At 41.5% G+C, this 25,141-nt stretch overlaps 2 protein-coding genes and 1 long non-coding RNA gene across 3 annotated transcripts; 1 reads left to right on the forward strand and 2 right to left on the reverse strand.

Annotated features, from left to right (window-relative positions):
* Positions 1-2,508: 2,508 nt before the first annotated feature.
* LOC140588228 (uncharacterized) lies at positions 2,509-4,870 on the reverse strand. Its single transcript, XR_011989573.1, has 2 exons — positions 4,759-4,870; positions 2,509-4,649 (listed from the first exon to the last, which is right to left on the reverse strand). It is a non-coding gene; the product is annotated as an uncharacterized lncRNA (long non-coding RNA).
* A 4,791-nt stretch (positions 4,871-9,661) lies between these two features.
* On the forward strand, positions 9,662-19,726 carry LOC140588229 (uncharacterized). Its single transcript, XM_072709944.1, has 2 exons — positions 9,662-9,820; positions 15,963-19,726. The coding sequence occupies exon 2, from the start codon at positions 15,974-15,976 to the stop codon at positions 18,011-18,013; it is 2,040 nt and encodes a 679-aa protein (XP_072566045.1). The 5' UTR covers positions 9,662-9,820; positions 15,963-15,973; the 3' UTR covers positions 18,014-19,726.
* A 3,165-nt stretch (positions 19,727-22,891) lies between these two features.
* Positions 22,892-24,623, reverse strand: LOC140588374 (cadherin EGF LAG seven-pass G-type receptor 1-like). Its single transcript, XM_072710376.1, has 3 exons — positions 24,460-24,623; positions 24,086-24,260; positions 22,892-23,544 (listed from the first exon to the last, which is right to left on the reverse strand). The coding sequence occupies exons 1-3, from the start codon at positions 24,463-24,465 to the stop codon at positions 23,192-23,194; spliced, it is 534 nt and encodes a 177-aa protein (XP_072566477.1). The 5' UTR covers positions 24,466-24,623; the 3' UTR covers positions 22,892-23,191.
* Between the last annotated feature and the right edge of the window lie 518 nt (positions 24,624-25,141).

Raw genomic sequence — 25,141 nt, forward strand, 5'->3', positions numbered from 1 at the left:
TCATTAAATTAAAGACTGAACAAGTAAATTTTCGTCATAGTTATCGTCAACGACCTTTATCTTCAAACTAAACTTGGTGAACATAATAACTTTCAGAAATCGAAGGGAAACTTTAAACATAACACTTTGCACTTTTAATTTTAGTCGACTAAATCAACTGTAGTTTTAGTCGACTGTAATCTTATGATACTTAGTCAACTATAACTAGACTAAAACTAAAACAATTTATATGACAAAATTATGACTGAAACTAAATAACATTTTAGTCAAAAGACTATGACTAAAACTAAATAAAAAATTTGCTGTCAAAATTAACACCGGTAGGGACCCAGGTACCGACATACCCAGACATGTGACGAAATGCGACCCAGGACAGATATTTCCCATTGTTTTCAAAACAACTTTAGAACAGCCTGCAGCTGTAATCTTTGAATTTATTGTCCTTCTGAGGAGGCAGATCTGAACTGATAAAGTTAAAAGGAAAAAAAACATGGCCCAAAATGAACTTGTGTTCCAATCACATAGCCTCAGGTGTATAAAATCAAGCACCTAGGCATGCAGACTGCTTCTACAAACATTTGCGAAAGGATGGGTCACTCTCAGGAGCTCAGTGAATTCAAACGTGGTACCATGATAGGATGCCACCTGTGCAAGAAGTCCGTTCGTGAGATGTCCTTGCAACTAAATATTCCACGGTAAACTGTGGTATTATAACAAAGTGGAAGCAATTGGGGATGATAGCAACTCAGCCACAAAGTGGTAGGACATGTAAATTCACAGAACAGGGACAACGCATGCTGAGGCTCACAGTGTGCAGAAGTCAAAACTGTCTGCAGAGTCAATAGCTACAGACCTCCAAACTTCGTGTGGCCTTCAGATTAGCTCAAGAATAGTGCGTAGAGAACTTCATGGCCAAGCCTTACATCACCAAGTGCAACGCAAAGCGTCAGATGCAGTGGTGTAAAGCACGCTGACACTGGACTCTGGAGCAGTGGAGACATGTTCTCTGCAGTGATTAATCACACTTCTCTGTCTGGCAATCCGATGGACGAGTCTGGGTTTGGCGGTTGCCAGAAGAACGGTACTTGCCTGACTGCATTGTGCCAAGTGTAAAGTTTGGTGGAGGGGGGATTATGGTGTGGGGCTGTTTTTCAGGGGTTGAGCGTGGCCCCTTAGTTCCAGTGAAAGGAACTTTTAATGCTGCAGCATTCAAAGACATTTTAGATAATCTCATTTGAATTTAGCAATTAATTGTCACTGTTGACACACCACAGCACACAACAACAAAATGTGTCCTCTGCATTTAACCCATATGTGACAATGTGACATAGCAGGGGGCATCTAATTCAGCGCCCGGGGAGCAGTGCTGGGGGGTGGTACCTTCTCTTTGAAACAGCCTGTAAGTGGATTTTGGCTCAATTTGGCAAAGCAGGTCTGAAATGGTGTCACTATTGGCAAAAATGTTCTGCAGGTTTACAGCTCAGATTTTTGGTCAGTGTGGTATCCATAAGCTGATCTTAAATATGAGCTGTGTTTAAACTTTCAATATACACATGAATATTGTTTGCATAGTGCAGTATTCATTGTGTGCTGTTTGATTTTCAGTTCAAAACACATGATGAAACAAATTCATACATTTCTTGACACATAAACTTACTTTTGGATGTTCAACACAGAAAACAATATGCAGTTCAGACTTGCCTTCTCAGATACCACTTTCCTGGAAACCTTTTTTTTATAGTTTGTTGATAACCTGTTTGCCTTTTTTTCTGCCAAAATGGCATTATGCCGTATCAGGTCATTCTTTTGATTATGAGTTACATCGGTTCAGACTTGCCTGGCACATATTTGTTATTTTTGAATTTTAGTGATTATTTGTCATTGATGACACACCACAACAAGATGTGTCCTCTGCATTTAACCCATATGTGACATTATGACATAGCAGGGGGCAGCTAATTCAGCGCCCGGGGAGCAGTGCTGGGGGGCGGGACCTTGCTCAGGGTACCTCAGTGGTGCCTTGCTGGGTGGGGTTCAAACCTGTAATTTTTTTATTACAAGTATGCATCCCTAACCATTAAGCCACCACTGTCCACAATGCTAATGTGTGTGTAATGTGTGTGTTAGAATATAGCTATATGCTTTTTCACAATACAAATGAGTAATATTTTAATTTCCAATTCAGCATTTGAATAAAAGGATTTAAGAATTTCATGTACTAGAATTAATATGTATGTGTGTGTGTGTGTGTGTGTGTGTCTATATGTACTGTATATATAAAATAAAACTAAAATATGAACATGAAAGCTTATAAGATAATATATGAGATGATTTTGGTAAAATATTAGCATGTTGATTTTATGAGCGTTGCAAAAGATTGTTTGTATGAGTAAACGGAAATATAGTTTAAGTATGAATCTTATGTTTAAAACTTCATCAACCCTGCAGATGGAATTTTATACCATTAAAATCACTGGTGTAATAAAAGCAGATAAATGGATGCAACTGTCCAGTAATCAATTTTGCTTTATGTATTTAGATAAGTGAATATTGGCAATAAAACCATGAAATAAATCTGCATCAAAATGTTCTGATAAAACATAATTTGCCACATTTATACCCATGACTTTGTATGAATTACATTTTGGAAATAATTGTTCATGTTCCAAGTTTTTTTCATGAAATTTATAATAGGGATACCATCTAACATTTTCACTATAACATTTACATCAAGACTAAGGTGTTAATATCAAACGGTCCAGGCCACTTTATGGCAACTGAAGCTTGTGATTTCACTTTATTAATGTTAGAAAAAAAAGAAATAACTCAAAAGTGAACTTAAACACTGTGCAAGTAAAAATGGCAATACACTAGTAAACATGCCAACGCCTATCATTTTGAACCTCAGAAGTCTGTGTTTATTTGTTTTTGCATTCTTATGAAATACCTGGAGATTTGCTTGAGTCAACTTAAACCTTCATTAAAAATTCTGACACATGCCTTTGATTCATATCACAGTCTATGATTGAATCTTGGCAAATTATTGGGCTTGTGAGGCAAGTTTGAACTGGTGTCACCCAGCATAAAATGAATGTGCTGAGACTGCAGATTGTGATTAATGACTGTTTAAACCATTCCTTACCCAAAAACGAACATGAACACAGTCTACATATAAAAATGAATGTATAGTGGATATAAGAAGTGTACATACCCATGTTAAAATGCCAGGGTTTTGTGGTATTAAAAAATGAGACCACGATAAATCATTTCAAAGCTTGACCCATAACCTGTGCAATTCAATTGAAAAACAAACAAATCTGTTAGGGGGAAAAATACTAAAAATAAAAAATGTACAATAAGCTGGTGGCATAAGTGTGCATACCCAGCAACTAACATTTTGTTAGAGCAGCCCTTGATTTAATTACAGCATTCATTGTTTTTGGGTAGGAGTCTACCAGCATGTCACATCTTGGCTTGGCAATTTTTGGAGGACAAGATTCATGCACAGGAGGAGTGAATTAGTACTTTACTGGAGATTAAACAGATCGAGGGATTTATAGCGTCCTGACTAATAAAGCAAGCAGAGGCGAATCAAGGCAACTAGGTTTATTTGGGGTCGAGCAAGGGGACGTCATGAGCCGTGTCCAAGTCGTAGCCAGAAACCATACAATCCGTACACCAGAAGCCTGAATGTAATCCAAAGCCGTTGTCGAGGGAAGGGAAGCCGAAGGTCGAAAAGCCAGGGGGTCAGTCCGGAGACGTAGAGGATGAACACAGGGAGATCCATGAGGTGTTTCACAGGGGGAGGGGGGCGGAAGGGCAGGAGGGCAGGCAGGAGGCGTGGGAGGTTCGGGCAGGGCAAGGAAGACGGATCATAACTGGGGAGACAACACCGAGTTAGAGCGCTCAGCTGATCTCGCAAGGTGGGCATGACATATAGATACGGCTCAAGCGGAGCACAGAGTTCCTCCTGCCTTGACTGTCTCCAGTCCGGCTCTGGCACCAGCAGCCAGCACACGTGAGTATCTGAGGAGAAAATGAAAGAGATCAAAGAAATAACAGATTTTTCATTTAAAGGAATGAGTCAGGAGGATGAGGATCAGTTTGCATAACAGTTCTGCAAAAACATGAATAAATCTTAAAATTATGGTAGAACAGGAAAATATATCTGAATAGTTGTGTGGGTATGCATGCATATATATTTGACTTACATCAGTTAAAGTTTTCATGTACCGCTTGAAATGGTAGATTAGCTAATTTGTGGATGCTGTTAGTTACTAACATTATGTCATAGATTTTGTTTAACTGCTGCTAGATTTCCTGCTGTGTATAATCAGTATGAGTCTCATCCAGGGAACAACCAAAGCAGTCAGTGAAAGCAAACATGTGGCAGATGGAGAAAACCTTTTTTTAGTTAAAGTTGAAGACACCCTGCAGTCTGGGACACCAAGCAAGTTCAACACAGCTTCTAAAGCCCAGGGGTGGAGATCTACTAACAGGAGAGACCTGGAGTCAGACTGACCTCACCATCAGCGGTCAAGGAAGAAGAAAAGGACGACAACCCAGGGGTCTCACCAAAGATCACGTCCATCTCACAGCTCTGAGGTCGTGTTTGTTTGCTTGTTTTCCCACTTTGCTGGGTAAGCGCTCTGCAGAGACATGAACTTATGAATTTGTGTTTCCCAAACTGTAGACGCACAATCATGAGAAGATTTTTAATCCAGTTATTTAATGTTTGATCCTTCAAGGGAAGCTCACATGCTAACCAACACCAACATTCTTTCCCAAGCTTCAAGGTAATTCTGATCTCGGCCCTGTTTTAAACCGCAGTTCTTCTCCAGACAGTGGTTGAATGGGAGGTTTCTCTCCTTACCTTGCAACTTCCCTAAAGGTTGCCAGGGAATGACCAGGGAAAGCAGCCACTCCCCAGACATCCTACCAGATCGTCTTTATCCCAGAGAAGCAGATCTTAAGGAGCAGAGTAATGAGGATACAGCTTTGCTGAGACTGTAACCGTACTGCATTGGAAAGTGTGTCTCTTCCCAGAACTGCTGCATATTCTACAAAACACATAATGCTATTGTAACGTTCTCTTTCAATTATCCTACTTATACGCATTTAACCGCAAAGATTATAATTAGTGACTGGTATATATTTACATATCAGGGTCTATAGGATAGGTAGCATCTTTAATTTAGCTAAAGAAGAAGAAATTGACAAAGTAACAAAATATGCCTGTTAATTCAGTAATTTACAGAGAAAGTAAATGACCAGCTGCTGTGGTTAGCTTAGAGGTTTAGTGTCAGTGTCTGGCCACTATATCAGGGTCTATAGGACAGGTAGCAGTGTGCAGATAAAATGGTTTACCCATTTGTAAATGCACAGTGCACATTATGCACTAATGCCCTCATAATGGGCGAAACATGCTCCTGGTATTATTAATCAGTGGCTACTGCTCTAAGACTACAAGCGAAGCCCCACCTCCTCTGAAACAATACAAAAAATTTCATCAAATACCTACTGCTGTATTTACTTTGCTATTACAAAGAGTGCGCTAGAACGTGTTCACAATTTCTTGCAGGCCATCTAACGTGACTTTTTTCCCTCATTTATTACAGTCCCGTGGCAGCACAATACAATAGAACCCAATGAAGTGCAGCTTCACTGGACTTCAACTGCACTTCTGTTTTCAGTGCAGCAAAGCTAGACATCTACTGGACAAATATTTCAACTAGAACAGAGATTGCGAGCCAGGCCTTCATATCCAACATCAGTGCCTGACCTCACAAATGCTCTCGTGGATATATGGGCAAAAATTCCTACAGACGCACTCCAGAATCTTCCCAGAAGAGTGGCAGCTGTTATAGCTGCAAAGGGGGGACCAACTCCATATTGATGCCTATGGATTTAGAATGGCATGTCATAAAGGTTCCTGTGGGTGTAATGGCCAGGTGACCCAATACTGTTCTCCATATTATGTAGTTGTACATTAAAATATTGCATATTATTTTTCAGACATTTTCCAATCCTAGTGAACATGGCTCCCATAGTCCAAATGTTACAATGCAATACAATGTTAGAATTTTGTGCAGAGCAACTGACATTACCTTATTAGGTATATTAAGATTGTCATTTGTAGCTATGATTTAATGATTCCTCAATCATTTTCTTCAAATAGCCAGTCAAAAATCACATTAAAGCAGAGGTGTAAAGAGTACCTGAAAACCATACTTGAGTAAGAGTACAGATACCTTAATGTATAAATTACTCCATTACAAGTTACAAGTCACCAATTCCAATAAGACTTGAGTAAAAGTCGTAAAGTATCCAATTTTAAAAGAACTTAAGTATTTTACTCGTACTGAATGTAGGCTCAAAGAACACCAAGAAATGTGGAAAACAAGGAACTATTTATTTATGAGGCTTTATTTCCTAATATAGACATTAAATTGAACACCTCAATGTTTCAAAATGGCAGAAGAAGAAAATAGAACAAAAAGTCAGTCTCAGTCAAACTCAAATGTTCAAAAAAAAAGGTAAAACAATAAAAAAAACTAATAAAAAAACAAATTCAGAGCTGACTTTAATGGTGTTTTAAGGGCAATTCTTAAGGGCATTTCAAGCAAAAATGGAGCACTCATATTACTAAAATAATGACTTGAATTACACCATGATAATTATCAATATCGTTTGATATGATCATGATAAAAATATTTTTGCTATATCGCACAGCCTTAATGGATGCTACCACAGTGGCTTTGCTAACTAGCTAATAACTAGTAACCCATAGGAAGCAAGCTGAACAGTCGTTTGAGCAGACAGTAATATCTGATGACGCACAAAGTCTTTAAGTGTCAAGTCTTGTTAACTACATGGAAGCTATATTATCAGCAAGAAGGTCTTTACCTAGTTACCATAGTTTTGGTAACGTTTAACCAGCAGCAAAACAACCACAAACAACCATGCGGGTCCCACAGTAAAATCTTTGTGCAGTAATTGACAGTCAATAGTGTGTCTAGCAGAAACATTAACAAACAAAATAATAAATAATAGATAGCACTGTTATTACACTGGGACACTAAAGATTTTTAACTTAATGACATAACAGGTACTACAACGATTCCGTTCTGCGAGTTCGCTTTGGCTTCCGCTTTAAGACGTGTTGGACAAGGGCGTGGCTTTCGCGGTACGAATGGGCCGGGTTGGATGTGGGCGGGGTTGGATGTCCAACCCCGCCCTCCTGCAGGCTGCAGCGAGACATACTTGACGAAATTAACCGTGGTAGATAAAGATCCTAACTTGTCGCATGCAATCACAATGTAGCGAGTAACGGTAAGCGTCCGTTCAAATGTAGTGGAGTAAAGAGTACATATATTCAGTCACAAATATAGTGGAGTAGAGAGTAAAAGTTGCTTATATTTTTGATACTCAGTACAAGTACAAAGTAGCCAAAAAAATACTTAAGTACAGTAACGAAGTCCATTTACTCAAGTACTTTACACCACTGCATTAAAGTTACAGATTCAGGATCAAATAACGCAAAAAAACCTGGAGTTCACACCTGCCTGCTGTTCTGACTTGTGTGCATGGAATTTATGGCCCTGTATCACTTCAGACCTGCCACCTCAGGACGACAATTAAATCTATTATTGCTGAAACCTGTTACTAAATGAAATTGGCATGAATCAGTGTTTTTTATGTATTGCATTGTGCCCGTTTCTGATCAAAATGAATCATGTTAATTATACAGAAACTGATTTAATAATATCGTATAAAAAAACCTAAGAGCATAGGAACCTTTAACGTGTAGCCAGCGTTGCCTGGTTACCACTTAACATCGGGACACTCTAATGAAAAGGGTTAAATACTGTCCTGTACAAATCATGTCCAGGATGTCAGATGCCGGTCAGATCCCAAGCTCAGCAGACGTTTCTAGCTAATGCGATCGACCTAATCTTCTGTTAACCTATCGACATTATAACCTGCACTGGGCTTCTGCTCTGTCATATAGTCTGTCAAAACGGATCCACATTCACCTTTAAGAACGTGCAATTGAAAGAAGGTTAAGATTATTAATATTTATTGTCTGTCATACGCAGCCTACAGAATAAACTAGTGGAAGGTGTCAGTTATGTGATTTTGCTGTATGTGTCAGTAAGACTATGAACAGACCGTTTCACTGTCTGCTTTAGCTGAGCGCGCTGTGTGATCCCCACAGGGATCAATAAAGTATCAATTATTATCAAAAGATCAATTTCAATAAATCACAGGGAAAAGTATTTACAGTTTTTCTCATTTGCTAAGACACGCTCAGTGAAACTGGGATTCACTTGATCTTCATCATCACATTCTTAGCACAGGAGAAGTCTTCTCTTTCAAATGCCTTAACACTTTTTCATTTGTTTCACACATTTTTCACACCCTTTGTCAAAACAGTCACCACAGATCTCATTGAAAGATCCCAAACTCCATTGGATTCACTGTGTTGAACAAAAGGAAAACATCTATTAACAGCTGATAGAAAGTACTTGCATAATTATGAATATCCAATGTACCTGTGTGAAACTTGTTTGCACAACTCTTCAATCAGCAATCAGTCTGTACACCTATAAATCAAGGTGTATATCAAGGTTTTTCACTGGGTGCAAGAGAGGATATTGAATGTGATGTGGATGAAGCCAGGTGGCCCCATCGTCAAGGCAGAAGAGACTGAGTATCAATAGTGGCTATTTCTTTTTATTTATACTTTATTGTAATAGATTTTATTTTTATTTTCTTAGCATCTGATAGATGTTATTTTGGTTTACATGTATTTTCTGTAATATTTACAGTATTTCAGGTTTTGGCCACAGTTTGAAAAAAAAGAATGTCATGGAATCAATAAAATTTGCATCAAAGCATTTCTGATTCTGGATCCAGTTCTTTGCAAGAAGTCAAATTTGACACAGCCTATGTAGAAAGATAACAGTTGGCACTGGTAATGACAGCTATGTAATAGGCTACAATGACAAGCAATGGTGCACTGATTCGCACTGAGCGCTGCATTTTGAATTTTGTTGTCCATCGTGTAATGATTGATTGAAAGAATAAATTAATTTGACCACAAGTTGTGGTGTTTGATGGAAATATTTGCTTATGTTGCATGTTTTTAATGTTTTGGGAGTGTTAGAGCATTTTGCTAACAAAATGAGTCATTTTGGCCATTGAACTTCAGTTTTATCCTGTGTGTTAACTGTTTTGAAATTGTGATGTCAGAGTGGGCAAATGTGTTTAAGCAATCGAGAAAAACTGTAGTGTTTTGATTCACGTAGAGGGTTTTGCAGGGAAAATGGGGAGTGCTGCCAGATTTGTTAGTGTTATGCAGGCTGCACTGGCTGATTTGAGAATGTGGTTATTGTTCAGGAAAAAGTAGTTAAGCGCCTGAATAAAAACTGTAAGACCTTTATGAAACCATATTATACCGATTTCCTACCAGTAATCATTCTCTTTGTCACACAAAGCTTTCATTTTCCAAACATTCTCTTCAAAAGCACTTTGTATTGGTTTTAAAGTTGTTTCGACACACTGGAGTTGACCCATCTATGACGTTTGCAGAACACATTTAAAAATGAGGGGCTCAAATAAAAACTTCCTGGTCTGTATCTCGCCTACATGTGAACATGTGTGTTGGGTGGATGTGTTGGGGAGTTGAGGGCGGGGCAGAGAAACAGAATAAAAGCTGCTAAGGACAACCACAGAGATCTCAGGCAGGAAGAGTCAGAGACATAAAGAGTCAGAGACAGGAAGGCTTTCAGCTGCAAGCATCTGCAAGTATCACCAGGTGAGTAAGCAAATATGGCAGAATATTTTTTACAGAAAAAACTAGTTTGAAAAAATAAAAACTATCACTATGGGAGTGAATTAGGGCTGCCACTATACAGTATATATATATATATATATATATATATATATATATATATATATATATATACACACACACACACACGCACATTTAAATTTAACTTTGCGGTTTACAGCAGCATTGTAACGACACATTCGTTTTTCGTGATGCACATAATTAGCACTACCAGTTTCTCTCAGCCCTCCTTCAAGTCGAGGTTAGTAACGTGACAAAACATTTGAATGGATGGAAAGGAAGAGATGAGTGGTAGAAAATGGCAGAAATTATGAAACGTTTGGGAGCATTTTAACTTGAGATCTCGTATAATGCAAGTTCTGTTGTATAATGTTAGCATTGTACAATATTTTCTGTTAAATTAATCTCAAGTCGAAATGTACTACATAATAATATATATATAATATGGATGCCGCGATAAGTTGATGTAGTCGACATCGATGCTGAAAATGCATCAACATCAATAGTTTAAATCGACACATCGGTTGTTTTTTATGAACTTAAATTACAACGGAATTGTTGGAGTATTTCAAATTATCACAAAACAAAAAGGTGGTTTTCCACTTTGCAAAGTTTCAGCATTAGCACTATACATGAGCATCTGAAGAGAAAACACACAGATGCTATTCTGGATGATGGACCGACAAAATAGGCAAAACCATTCTCACGTGTTGTCTATTCATGTTTATTAAATTGCTATTAGTATGGGGAGCTTTTTAATATCTTCTGTCCCTGTAGCTGCTAAATACGCTTACTAATAAATCCATAAAGTTTTCTGCCTGCTACGTACCTTATTAGAATCTCCATTGAGTGCGTATTCATGCAGGTTGGACTTAATTGTTGGGACCGGTGCTGTTATCGTAACCTAAAACTCATATGAAAACGGACGCTAAATAGAAGACAATTCATCAACTGAAAAAAGAATGAAAACTATACTTTAACTAGACTGCAAACAGTACCACCACCATCTTTTTTTTACTGTTTATACACAATATCCATCCATCCATTTTCCAACCCGCTTGTCCTACTGGGTCGCGGGGGGTCCAGAACCTATATATCCCGGAAGCAATGGGCATGAGGCAGGGAACAACCCTGGGTGGGGGGCCAGCCCATCGCAGGGCACACTCATACACCATTCACTCACACATGCACACCTATGGGCAATTTAGTAACTCCAATTAGCCTCAGCATGTCTTTGGACTGTGGGGGGAAACCGGAGTGCCCGGAGGAAACCCCACGACGACATGGGGAGAACATGCAAACTCCACACACATGGAGCCCAGGCAGACACCTGAACCCGGTGCCTTGAGTAGCTTACATAATGAATTCTGGAAGAATTGAAAAAAACGTTTGAGGAGGCGGACCAATAGAGTCTTGTTTTAATTCTGCCAGAAACGTTAGTATTTAACGGCAATTAGCTGAAATTAGGTCGGAGAGACACTGATGTATTATGTGACGTTGTGGAGTTTTTGGATTATTTTATGCAATTATCCAGATTAACTCAAATCCTTCATTCAGTGGTGTAGTGGAGGGTAAATGCACATAAACGCCGTTTACTCACCTTTTAAATTTACAAAACAGCATTTACTCACCTTTTTTGAGATCACTAATGTTAAGTATGTGAATAGTTACCCACCGTTTTTACTGCTGCGCATATAGTTTACCCACCTTAAATTTCTTGTTAGCACTACACCACTGCTTCATTTCTTCATGATAGAAATTTACAGTAATATCAAATGTTGTAGTACTCAAGACCAGTTTTTGAAGGTCTCGATCTTGTCTTTGAATCAGCCGTATTCGTACTCGTTCTTGTCATGGACTCGAGATTTTATTTCTAGACCAGCCGAGACCACAACTCTGAGAACATTCCTATTAATGAGCCGTTTACTGTCGGATTGGATAACTTCTCACTTCAAGTGCAACCAATGACGTTACTGCCGACCGCGTTACCCGCCTCACCCCTTCACACACGCACATATGTGTGCACATGAACACAGCGGTGAAGTCTTGGTTGTCTGGGAAAGATGTCGACACAATCGGCCATTATCAAATGTGGCTACATATACCACAAAGTGTTTACCCTACCATGTATTAGGGGGGCGCCCCAAGTTAATTTGATTTAATTTTATTTTCTATATAGCGCCAGATCACAACAGAAATCATTTAAGGCTACCTTTCCTATAGAACAGGTCAGGTCTATATCTTGTCCTTTTATTAAACAAACTATAGATAGCCTTATGTTATTTATCTTATTTACAGTTCATCACTGTAGTATGCGCACACAACCGTTCACGGGTTTTCCCTCACCAATCGTCTTATATGTGCCATTCAGTCACTATAAAGTCTATGGCGTTTCACGAGAGCGCAAGCCGGTGTTCTGTCTGAACTGCATATAGGCCCACGCAAAAAGGCTCTATAGTACGTCTCGATAGGTAGCTTAACTCGTCAGAACACCGGCGCATTCTAGTGTAAAATGCGGAAAAGATTTTTTCTCCGCAATAAATGTTTACTTTGTTTGTCCATAATAAATGCAGATGTGTATCAAAATTAAATAACATTAGAGCATTATTTAATAATTAATAATATTCTATGTAGCAGCAGCGGTAGTCTGTGCCTTTACACTAAAAACCTGGAGTACTAAATATATTATCTAAAGCACCATGCTGGTTGCACTTTATAAAAATTTTGTGTTTTTCCTTACATTGATTCAGCTGCTACAAAATTATTTTTTTGCACTCGTTTTTTAATGTGAGTTGCTGGAAACAACTTCTGTACAAATACAGTTTGGGTTATTAAAAAATGCTGAAAATCCCCCCCAAATAACATGCAATCGCTTAATCAAAAAAAAAAAAAAACAATCGACAGATTAATAGATTAGATAGCCCTAATTTCTTCATGTAATATTTAAAAGTAAAATCATTTTAAGCTTAGTATTGGTTCACAAAAAGTTTGCTCACAACAATCGGACCACAAGGAAGGTACGCAGAAAACTGTGATGCGTCGGGGAAAAATCCGCGATATAGCGGGGGATCACTGTATTACTAATATGCTTATCGAATTGTGGGCCTAAGTATGATCCGTATAGTGCCAAGAAGACGATGTTCATTATCTAATGCCCTGCAATGACAGTTTGTTGTAAAAAATATGTATTTCACTTAAATGAAACATTCAATTTCATTTTCTGGAGGAAAAGTGCAGTCGGATTCTCTTAGCACCACGGTTATATTCAGGGATTGCATAACTGGTATATGCAAGTAAGCATTCAACTTTAAAAGCGATACGTGACGCAATCGATTAATGTAATAGCACAAATACAAACGTATTGTAATAGTGAGTAGCTGAGCCATGCTCTCAGTAATTAGACAGCAGAGATAGTTCGGGGTTCAATCACCAAATGGCGTTTATTGCACCCGTACTACTGCAATCACACACATTCATCGTTCCCTTTACTCCTCATACACACACATACACAACGTCCAACAATTAATAAACATTAACCACTATACAGGACATAACACAAAGCACATTTATAATCACACAAGCGATTACTGAGAACTATTTCCAAAGCTGGCATCTGTCCAACCTGCCGGTACCTTCGCGCTACAGTATTTTATGTGCATTTGCGCCGACATGATAAGAAATTACCGCAAATCCCACATTGAAAGAACCTATATGAGGATATATGCGCATATATGAAACCTATATGCAGTATATATGCATATATATGCTGCATATATACGTATATATGCCACATATAGGCAAAATTGAGGTGCATATATGTGCATATACAGGCCATATAGGTCTCCTGTATTGCTTCTTTATATCCACATATAAGCCCTATATGTACATACAAGATATGTCTCCTATATAGCTCATGGCAGGATCTGGTCATTTTAGCTCATATCTCACTTTGGCAACTGTCATACATGATGCCTAGCTCATATTTTCTATTATCAAGGCAATAACTAAGAACTAACTAAAAAAAAATAAAAAATGCAAAAAACTTATGTGCGAACACGTGAAATTGGTATCACATGTAATTGGCATGTTATGGAATTTAACTATGGCAAATAAGTGAGAGGAGATGGAAAGCTATGATGTCTACACGTTTTCCTGAAACATTTACTATGCAGTCCCATGAAACATTTACTATGCAGTTGTATTTAGAAGAACGTTTCTTTTTCATGCCAACCTTCGGAGGGAGAGGGAGAAACAGAGGAAAAAGAAAAAGCAATTTAATGGCAACAGTGGCACAGATGGGAGAGTGGGTTGTCCCATGATCGGGAGGTCAGGGGTTTGAATCCCGGCTCCTGCAGGTGCAGACTGTTGTTGTGTGACAAGACACTTGCTAAATTTAAATTTCTACATTTTGGGCTTTTATTTATGTTGTCGAGCAGCTATGGATTTTAATAATTTTTGTAATATATAGGTGAACATATAAGTGAACATATAGGTGCATATATGCACACATATATATATATGCAAATATGTACCTACACTCACCTAAAGAATTATTAGGAACACCATACTAATACGGTGTTTGACCCCCTTTCGCCTTCAGAACTGCCTTAATTCTACGTGGCATTGATTCAACAAGGTGCTGAAAGCATTCTTTAGAAATGTTGGCCCATATTGATAGGATAGCATCTTGCAGTTGATGGAGATTTGTGGGATGCACATCCAGGGCACGAAGCTCCCGTTCCACCACATCCCAAAGATGCTCTATTGGGTTGAGATCTGGTGACTGTGGGGGCCATTTTAGTACAGTGAGCTCATTGTCATGTTCAAGAAACCAATTTGAAATGATTCGAGCTTTGTGACATGGTGCATTATCCTGCTGGAAGTAGCCATCAGAGGATGGGTACATGGTGGTCATAAAGGGATGGACATGGTCAGAAACAATGCTCAGGTAGGCCGTGGCATTTAAACGATGCCCAATTGGCACTAAGGGGCCTAAAGTGTGCCAAGAAAACATCCCCCGCACCATTACACCACCACCACCAGCCTGCACAGTGGTAACAAGGCATGATGGATCCATGTTCTCATTCTGTTTGCGCCAAATTCTGACTGTACCATTTGAATGTCTCAACAGAAATCGAGACTCATCAGACCAGGCAACATTTTTCCAGTTTTCAACTGTCCATTTTTGGTGAGCTCGTGCAAATTGTAGCCTCTTTTTCCTATTTGTAGTGGAGATGAGTGGTACCCGATGGGGTTTTCTGCTGTTGTAGCCCATCCGCCTCAAGGTTGTGCGTGTTGTGGCTTCACAAATGCTTTGCTGCATACCTCGTTTGTAACGAGTGGTTATTTCAGTCAAAGTTGCTTTTCTATCAGCTTGAATCAGTCGGCCCATTCTCCTCTGACCTCTAGCATCAACAAGGCATTTTCGCCCACAGGACTGCCGCATACTGGATGTTTTTCCCTTTGCACACCATTCTTTGTAAACCCTAGAAATGGTTGTGCGTGAAAATCCCAGTAACTGAGCAGATTGTGAAATACTCAGACCGGCCCGTCTGGCATCAACAACCATGCCACGCTCAAAATCGCTTAAATCACCTTTCTTTCCCATTCTGACATTCAGTTTGGAGTTCAGGAGATTGTCTTGACCAGGACCACACCCCTAAATGCATTGAAGCAACTGCCATGTGATTGGTTGATTAGATAATTGCATTAATGAGAAATTGAACAGGTGTTCATAATAATCCTTTAGGTGAGTGTATATAGGTACATATATGTACGCATATATGTGCATATATGTACATATAATATAGGAAAACGGCCAATTTTATATATGTCACATATATTAAAAACCTATATCAAAACCTATATTAAAACATATATGTTTATATAGGTTATTTCCGTGTGGGATGAAGTACGAATTAGCATATAAAGGGTGAAATGCATGATAATTTCTTGACATATCGGCGCAAATGCACATAAAATACCTACGCAATCACGCTGTTACAACAATCGATTGCTGCACGTATGGCTTTTAAAAAGTGAATGCATACTTCGCCACCAGTAAAGTCAGTCCCTGGTTACAGCACACATTTCTGTTCCCTTACAGGAAAGACGACAATGGGAGACATAGTGAAAGCTACCAAATCAATTTCCAAGGCTAAGGATTACAGAGAAGACACCCAACTGATAATGCAGCCATATGCTAACTGGGAGGAGTACTTGATGCCTGCCCCATTCTCCATAGCCATTATGGGAGAGCTGGTATTTATTTCTTCCAATGTAGATTTCTCCATTGGCCAAAAGCCTCCTACTGGTGGCTTTCAGTTCATCAAGTACCCAGACTCATTCCGAGCCTGTCTTATGCAAGTGGCTAATTCTGGATGGGCGGCATTCAATACGGCTCACACGAACATGGACCAGATCCGTCTCCACACTGCCAACGTGCCAGGTTACATCAAGACTTCAGTTCAGATATTACTACAGGACAATGATGAGCTGGTCCAAACCCTCCTTCCTGACCAACTGGAGAACATAGCTGAAATATCGAGTGAATGTGAAAAATTGGCTGAGAGAGCAGAGGAAAAGTTCAGCTTTGTTATTAGTTTGATCCAAGAACTTTTAGAAGCTTGTGTAAATGCAAAGAAGCTATATGGTGATGAACTGGAAGAAGTCAAGCGTAAAATTGAGGAGAACAAGCTGAGAAAGGAGGGTTCAGAGAAAGCCAAGGAAAGGGCTCAGAAAACACTTGATGACATGAATAAGCAGCTAGAAGTGGCACAGACGACATTTGATAAAGCAATGGATTCATTGCCATCTGGATGGGATGTGATGGGCATGAACTTTGTAGAGGGACTTGCAGAGGGTTTTGCAACTCTTTTGACCTTAGGGATGAATCAGGTGGCAAGAAGTTCAAAAGGCACAAAAGGCACAGAAGCAGAAATGAAAGATGAAAATGTCTTTGCTATGAATAATGTGCTGTCAAAATCAGGTCAGCTGCTAAAGCTGACTGAGACATTGATCAGCTTTATCGACAAAAATGAAATTCAACTGTCTAAGATATATGATCAACAGAAAGGAAAAGCACAGACATCATACCTGGAGGAACAATATAAAGGGCTAAAAACCTCAGTGGAGAGTGAGAAAGACTGTAAAGTCAAAGAAGCTGCACTCAACATCTGCAAAGACGCCATTAAACTGTGCTCTGAGCTCACCGCGATCGCACCTGAAGGGCAATGCGATGCTGCCAAGACAAAAGACCTGATTGAAAGAATGCAGGAGCTGTGGAAACAGTGTCAGACATTTGACTCTCAGAGCAAAGCCTTCACAAACACACCAGTATTTACACCTCAACCCCCAAAGCAAGCTAAGGAAAGTGGGTCTAAACGGGCAGGTGATATAGCGGTGGAGAATGCCCGTTTCCGCATAGAGCAGAGTCGAGCCCAGCTGGAAACGATGAGACAGAATCAAAAACAGAGCTTGGACAACCTGGAGAAAAACGAGAAGGAGCTGACAGATATCTTAGTCATATTGCAATCCTGTAAAGTAAAAGAGATTGACTTCAACACCACCATTAATATGTTGGCTAAGGGTCTAGATGCCATGGGAAGAGTGAAAGAGCAGTGGGAGAAGATGATACGCTTCTTTCAGATGATCTCAAACATCATTAAGACCAGCCTGAGTAGATCTCTGAAAGATTTTGTCAAACAGTCTCAGAAGGCATCTCAGAAACATCTGTCATATAACTCAAAAAAGTTCACGTTGGACCTGATCTACCAGCAGGCCATGCACTCATCGAATGTAGCCAGTTTGGTTAACATGATCTCAGGGACCTACGTTGAGATTTCAGACAAACACCTGATGGACAGGATCAGCAGTCTGGGCAAACTTATGGCTCTGGATCCCAGCAGTCCCGATTTTGAAAGTGAACGCAAGAAATTACAAGATGCCTGCAAAGAAGCTCAAGAAGCAATAAGAGATCTTGTGAAGAAGAACAACAAGAAATTTGATGAGAAGACAAAAGAGAGAATGGAGAGAATCGAAAGGGAGCTAAAGCCAATGTTACCCCCAGTGTCTGAGGAGAAAATGAAAGAGATGAAAGAAACAACAGAATCTGCATTTAAAGAAATGAGTCGGGCAGATGAAGATCAGTTTGCATGAAGGTTCTGCTAAAACATGAATGAATCTTAAAATAAAAATGGCACCGGAGCATACATTTGAATAACAGAAATACACAAGCATGCACACATACTGTATGTACAGATGGTCCTCGATTTCCAATGGGGTTCTGTTCTTATGGACCCATTACAAGTGGAAAATATCATAAGTCAAATATGAATATGATGTGATAAGTAAATAACTACTGTCACTAAACAAGTAAATACATAACTACTATAACTAAGTACCAGTAATTGGAAAGTAAATAAATGAATACTTGTTTCTTTGGTTAAATACAGAAACAAACCTGCATAATATATTGATAAACACTGTATGAGATGTTTACCCTACAGAGACTGGAAGCGTGGCTGCCTGGATGCTGCCATCGCAAACATCAGAGGAAAATATCGTAAGGTTTATCACTCACCAGGGAACAGAGCAAAATTCAAAGTTGGCTACTGAATGTGCAATTCGACTATCACACTGTAAAGGTGAAATATAATAAGCTGAACCATTGTAAAGCGAGGAGCATCTGCACACATAACATCAATGCTAGAAATGGTGCATCTGCTTTTGTTTTAATTGCACGCTCTTAACTCATAGCATCTGCATTATTTAGGTAACTTTTTCTTTTACTGCTTCTAAATTTGCTGCTTTGTGAAGTATGACTGAAGTCTCTAGAGATTTGAACAAAATAGTCTACGAGTTACAGGGTTTAACATGTGGAGAAATCCTTTTTCTAGTTAAAATGGCAGGTTTGAAGATATCCTGAGTCTGTGACACCAAGCAAGTTCAGCACAGCTTCTTAAGCCCAGGGGTGGAGATCCGCTTACAGGAGAGACCTGGAGTCAGACTGACCTCACCGTCAAAGATCAAGGAAGAAGAAGACGACGACCCAGGGGTCTCACCAAAGATCATGTCCATCTCACAGCTCTGGGGTCGTGTTTGTTTGCATGTTTTCCCTCAGCTCTGCTGGCTGAACTCTGTAACCATACTACACTGGAAAGTTAATGTTTTGTTTTAGGCCTCAGGCAAGAAGATGTTGTTGCATTCTGGGATTTTTATTAGGTCTTAGGCAAGAATATATTGTTACATTTGGGGATGTGCGGTCAGCGCTTTGGCCTGGGCTTCCAGCCAGAGTGTGTTGCTGCTCTGGTAAAACTCGTGAGAGGATCATGCTGGAGAAAACATGCTGTGGAACACACTGACCTGGCACCAGTTGAGGAACTGTCATAGTGGCAAAGGGGGGTTGCATCTGGTAGCTGACTAAGGCAAAGTCGGGGTTTTGTGAGGGAAGGCTGTCATGGTAAACGGTGATCAGCAGCTGGGAGGGAGAATCCTGCTATCATCCTGTTTGTGATAGAAGCTGTTAATATTATGAAGCACTTAATGTTATTACAGGATATCACAGGTACAGCTGCATAATCACAGTCAGTACAAACAACACGCAACAACAGAACTACAGGTAATTAATTAATCATGTAATCATTATTTATGCACTTAGTAAGTGAGACTGGCTGTCATAAGAGGAAATTCAAGATTGCACATGTTATATGGTGACCAATCATGTTGAAGAAGATCTTGTGGGGCGGAGCTTTTGAAAGTATATAAGGGGGCACTTTTCTTTTGGGGGGTGTGCAAGCACCTGGCTTATGCGGAGCACTCTATCACGCTTACTAGCATCATCTAACTAATAAAGACGATTTTACCTTTGCAGCCCTGGGTTTTGGACTTAGTTCTTCTCGCTTGGAGTGAAGGCACAGAGGGTCACTCACAGTTATTTTTTTTTCTTTCACAGAATGTATTTACCTTTCTTTCCACCACAGAGATTAATAATGCAGTGGGCAGCACATAGTGACAACAAAAGGTCACCAGTGCAGATAAGGCAGGGGTGCGAGTGGGAGGACTGAAGCTCACACTGCGAGGGTCTAGCCAGCACAGTCTGGCACTGCACACAAGAAAGTAATACAGACGTCACTACTGTACACAGTATCGGAGGTCTGTAGCTATTGGCTCTGCAGATACTTGGTGACTTCTGCACACTGTGAGCCTCAGCTTGCGTTCTCCCCACTCTGTGATTTTACGTGGCCTACCACTTCGTGACTGAGTTGCTGTTGTCCCCAATTGCTTCCACTTTTTTATAGTACCACTACCAGTTGACCGTGAAATATTTAGTTGCAAGGACATTTCACGAATGGACTTCTTGCACAGGTGGCATCCTATCATGGTACCACGTTTGAATTCACTAGGCTCCCAAGAGTGACCCATTCTTTCGCAAATGTTTTGTAGAAGCAGTCTGCATGCCTAGGTGATTGATTTTATACACCTGTGGCTATGGAAGTGATTGGAAAACCTGAATTCAATTATTTGGAGGGGTCTCCCAATGCTTTTGTTCATATAGTGTATCTCTGATGGAAAATCAGATCGGTCTGATATTACACTGAATTATTGATCATGTTGTGCACTGCTCCACAGGACATCTGGTGGGGGCAGGTCCCACGGCCCCCGTGAACAGAAGTGCCTGCTGTGTATTTATGTACTGTAGGACTTTCTATAGATCAGACACTTAAAATTGCTCTGCAACTTTCAGTCTATCCTGAGCAATAATATTACTATAACTTAAACTGAAAGAAAAATATATAAAAACTAGGGCTGGGAATCGATTTTTAAAAATAACCTTAAAAATCACATAGTTTTCTGTGATTAATCAGGATTTTTAAAATGAGTCTGACTTAAATTATACAACTTCATTGCCTACCCTGTCAATTTTGCCACCCGGGTGGTTAATCAGTTTTGTTATGTTAGCATTTATTTCTATAATAATAAAGTATTTCATCAAATGAGAGGTAAGACAAATGATCCATTTTGTCAAAGGAAAATAAGTAGGATTTATGTGTTGGAATATCACACAGACCAGGAGTTGTGTGTGAATGTCTCCCAAAATCTCTGGGTATGAAGCCCTCGGTTGGAGATTAGCAGGAATCAGATAAACGGGCTCCTGATTGTAAGCTGCTCACGTCTCTCTTCTGGTTTAGAAGCCAGGTTTTCCAGTGGTCTATATGAGTCTAAATAAAACACCAATGTTAGTAAATGGGATTCCAGACTTTAAGTTCAAAACAGCCAGTCCACAGGAATCTTCCCAAACACAGATCCATCGGCATGTATGATCTCGACCATGCAGAGCACATTAGGTAAATATCAGGTATTTAAGGCTGTGCCAAAACCAAAATAGCAGAGTGGGTCTGTTCAACAAACTAAAAGAAGTGGATCATTTCACAGCAAATATTTTGGAACAGAAGTAGAGTCGTGTATGAAGGTTAATTAAGGCACGCAATAAAAATATCATGGCGTGTCATATATATATACAGCATCAACAGTAAGCACTCTGCCAACGCTACAGGTTGATCGTAATTATGTCCTCTGCACTGCTGAGCTGTGTTGCCAAGTTGGAGACCACAACCCTGAGGGGGATTTTAAAATGAGCACGTAAACGGCATTTGCTGCACCAGGAAAGTCTTTGCAGCAGACCTGCAGCACATCAAAGGGAAATTCCAACTAATCAGACCCCAGTCCCTGTGTTAGTCCCTGCTATTGGATGGCCCTCTCAGACCCCAGTCCCTGTGTTAGTCTCTGCTATTGGATGACCCTCTCAGACCCCAGTCCCTGTGTTAGTCTCTGCTATTGGATGGCCATCTCAGACCCCAGTCCCTGTGTTAGAGTCTGCTATTGGATGACCCTCTCAGACCCCAGTCCCTGTGTTAGTCTCTGGTATTGGATGACCCTCTCAGACCCCAGTCCCTGTGTTAGTCTCTACTATTGGATGACCCTCTCAGACCCCAGTCCCTGTGTTAGTCTCTGCTATTGGATGACCCTCTCAGACCCCAGTCCCTGTGTTAGTCTCTGCTATTGGATGGCCATCTCAGACAGCAGTCCCTGTGTTAGTCTCTGCTACTGGATGGCCCTCTCAGACAGCAGTCCCTGTGCTAGTCTCTGCTACTAGATGGCCCTCTCAGACGCCAGTCCCTGTGTTAGTCTCTGCTATTGGATGGCCATCTCAGACAGCAGTCCCTGTGTTAGTCTCTGTTATTGGATGGCCCTCTCAGACAGCAGTTCCTGTGTTAGTCTCTGCTACTGGATGGCCCTCTCAGACAGCAGTCCCTGTGCTAGTCTCTGCTACTAGATGGCCCTCTCAGACGCCAGTCCCTGTGTTAGTCTCTGCTATTGGATGGCCATCTCAGACAGCAGTCCCTGTGTTAGTCTCTGTTATTGGATGGCCCTCTCAGACAGCAGTTCCTGTGTTAGTCTCTGCTACTGGATGGCCCTCTCAGACAGCAGTCCCTGTGCTAGTCTCTGCTATTGGATGGCCATCTCAGACCCCAGTCCCTGTGTTAGTCTCTGCTACTGGATGGCCATCTCAGACAGCAGTCCCTGTGTTAGTCTCTGCTATTGGATGGCCATCTCAGACCCCAGTCCCTGTGTTAGTCTCTGCTATTGGATGGCCCTCTCAGACCCCAGTCCCTGTGTTAGTCTCTGCTATTGGATGGCCCTCTCAGACCCCAGTCCCTGTGTTAGTCTCTGCTATTGGATGGCCATCTCAGACAGCAGTCCCTGTGTTAGTCTCTGCTATTGGATGGCCCTCTCAGACCCCAGTCCCTGTGTTAGTCTTTGCTATTGGATGGCCCTCTCAGACCCCAGTCCCTGTGTTAGTCTCTGCTATTGGATGGCCCTCTCAAACAGCAGTCCCTGTGTTAGTCTCTGCTATTGGATGGCCCTCTCAAACAGCAGTCCCTGTGTTAGTCTCTGCTATTGGATGACCCTCTCAGACCCCAGTCCCTGTGTTAGTCCCTGCTATTGGATGACCCTCTCAGACCCCAGTCCCTGTGTTAGTCTCTGCTATTGGATGGCCCTCTCAGACAGCCGTCCCTGTGTTGGTCTGCACAGATGCTATATAAACATAAAATGCCTGTCGAGAGTCTATACAAACAAGAATAACTGCACCCATACTACATAAACAACACAGTCCATGCAAACACAGATGCCTGCTTGTAGACTATAAGAAACCACAAAACACAGGCATGACTGCACGGAAACTACAGAAATGTAAATCACATGGCAACAGACACTAATTATCAACATTTTGATTACTTGCATGTAATTTTTTGGGCTTTGTTGGGACAGCATTCACACAGGAGAGGCTACATTAGACTCGCTGGATTGACAAAGCTTAGAGAGAGGGCAGGTGTGCACAGGTTTCCTGGCACAGTTAACGGAATGGCAGCTGGGTGCCTTGGGGCAGCAGCGGCGCAGGCAGCGGGACGAGCGCGTGTGAGGCGGGATCGCGAGCGCGAGGCTCGTGCTGAGGGCGTCGCCGGCCTCATACTTCTTCTCGCAGTACTGGCCGTAGTAGCTGGGTCCACATTCGCAGGCGTAGCCGTGGGCGTAGCCGTGGGCGGAGCCGGGCCTGCGCACACAGCTGGAAACGTGCTCACAGGGGTTCAGCTGACAGGGGTCCATGCAGTCCATCCCGAAGTAGCCTGTCGGGTAGGGGTACGACAGGGGGGGCCCCAATGTAAACAGCTGCTGGACAATGACAATCACTGATGCTGCTCTGTATTTTGTGATTTGCTCCTCAATGCTAAAATTCCCTTGGCGGGGCGGGGGGGGGGGGGGGGGGGCAGTCCACAGTACACATCCAGGGGTGGGTAGTTCAGGTCCAGAGTAGAAGAACAGACTAACGTTTGAACATTAACATTAAGACACAGACAGACACACACAGGTGAGAGTGATGTCTGGGGTCTGAGCACAGGGTCAGCCTTTTATCCAACACCCCAGCAACATTTTATAGGGGGTTAGGGGCTTTACTCAAGGGCCCAGCAAAGATGTAGCTACTCTGTTGCCCTGCTGAGGATGGCATTCAAACCGGGGACCTTCCAGTGACAGACACACAGGCCTAACCTCCCGAGCCACACACCAGCTGCCATCGCCCCAGTTTGGCTTTATTGTTGGGGGGGTAGGTCTATCGAGGTGCTTCGGAGCACCGGTCGGGAGTTAGATATGAAGTCTCGGTTCTTGCACCTGGATCACAGACGCAGGAGAAGGCGTTCCAGAGGTCACTCCAGCGGCTGTGCTCGGGGCAGGTGTGGGAGACGCAGGGGTCCGCGGGCAAGCAGCCGTCCTCCACTCCCATCTCCAGGCCTTCCTGCATGTTCACGTTGGCTGCATTGGTGGCCGTCTCGCCCATACGAACACCCTGCGAGACATTGCGGGTTTACGGCCTGCCCTCTGCAGGTGAGCACAGGTATGCTGCTTCAAAAGGGGAGGGGGAGAGGGGACCAATAGCGGGGAATTGCACATAACTACATGTGAGCGGCAGTGTGAGAGGCTGGTACCCCTTCCAGGAAATTTCCTTAATCTGCCTGTAGGTGGCGCTGCTAACAGAAGCTCCTTACCTGCATGCAGCCATGGAAGCCGTCACAGACGGTCCTGTTGTCCCCCAGAATTCCACCCACAAACAGGCTTTTCAGCCGCAGGCCTGGAAGCTCGCTCCCGATCCCCACGGCCCGCTGTGGGCGAGACCCCACACAGTTCCGGCCTCCTTGTCATAACCTCAGACACTGACACTAAACCTCTAAGCTAACCACAGCAGCTGGTCATTTACTTTCTCTGTGAATTACTGAATTAACAGGCATATTTTGTTACTTTGTCAATTTCTTCTTCTTTAGCTAAATTAAAGATGCTACCTATCCTATAGACCCTGATATGTAAATACTGTATATACCAGTCACTAATTTTAATCTCTGAGGTTAAAAGCGTTTAAGCAAGATAATTGAAAGAGAACATTACACTAGCATTATGTCTTTTGTAGAATATGCAGCAGTTCTGGGAAGAGACACACTTTCCAATACAGTACGGTTACAGTCTCAGCAAAGCTGTATCCTCATTACTCTGCTCCTTAAGATCTGCTTCTCTGGGATAAAGACGATCTGGTAGGATGTCTGGGGAGTGGCTGCTTTCCCTGGTCATTCCCTGGCAACCTTTAGATAAGTTGCAAGGTAAGGAGAGAAACCTCCCATTCAAACACTGTCTGGAGAACAACTGCAGTTTAAAACAGGGCCGAAATCAGAATCACCC

Source organism: Paramormyrops kingsleyae, chromosome 3 (assembly GCF_048594095.1).
Source record: "Paramormyrops kingsleyae isolate MSU_618 chromosome 3, PKINGS_0.4, whole genome shotgun sequence".
In the NCBI taxonomy this organism is placed as follows: domain Eukaryota; kingdom Metazoa; phylum Chordata; class Actinopteri; order Osteoglossiformes; family Mormyridae; genus Paramormyrops; species Paramormyrops kingsleyae.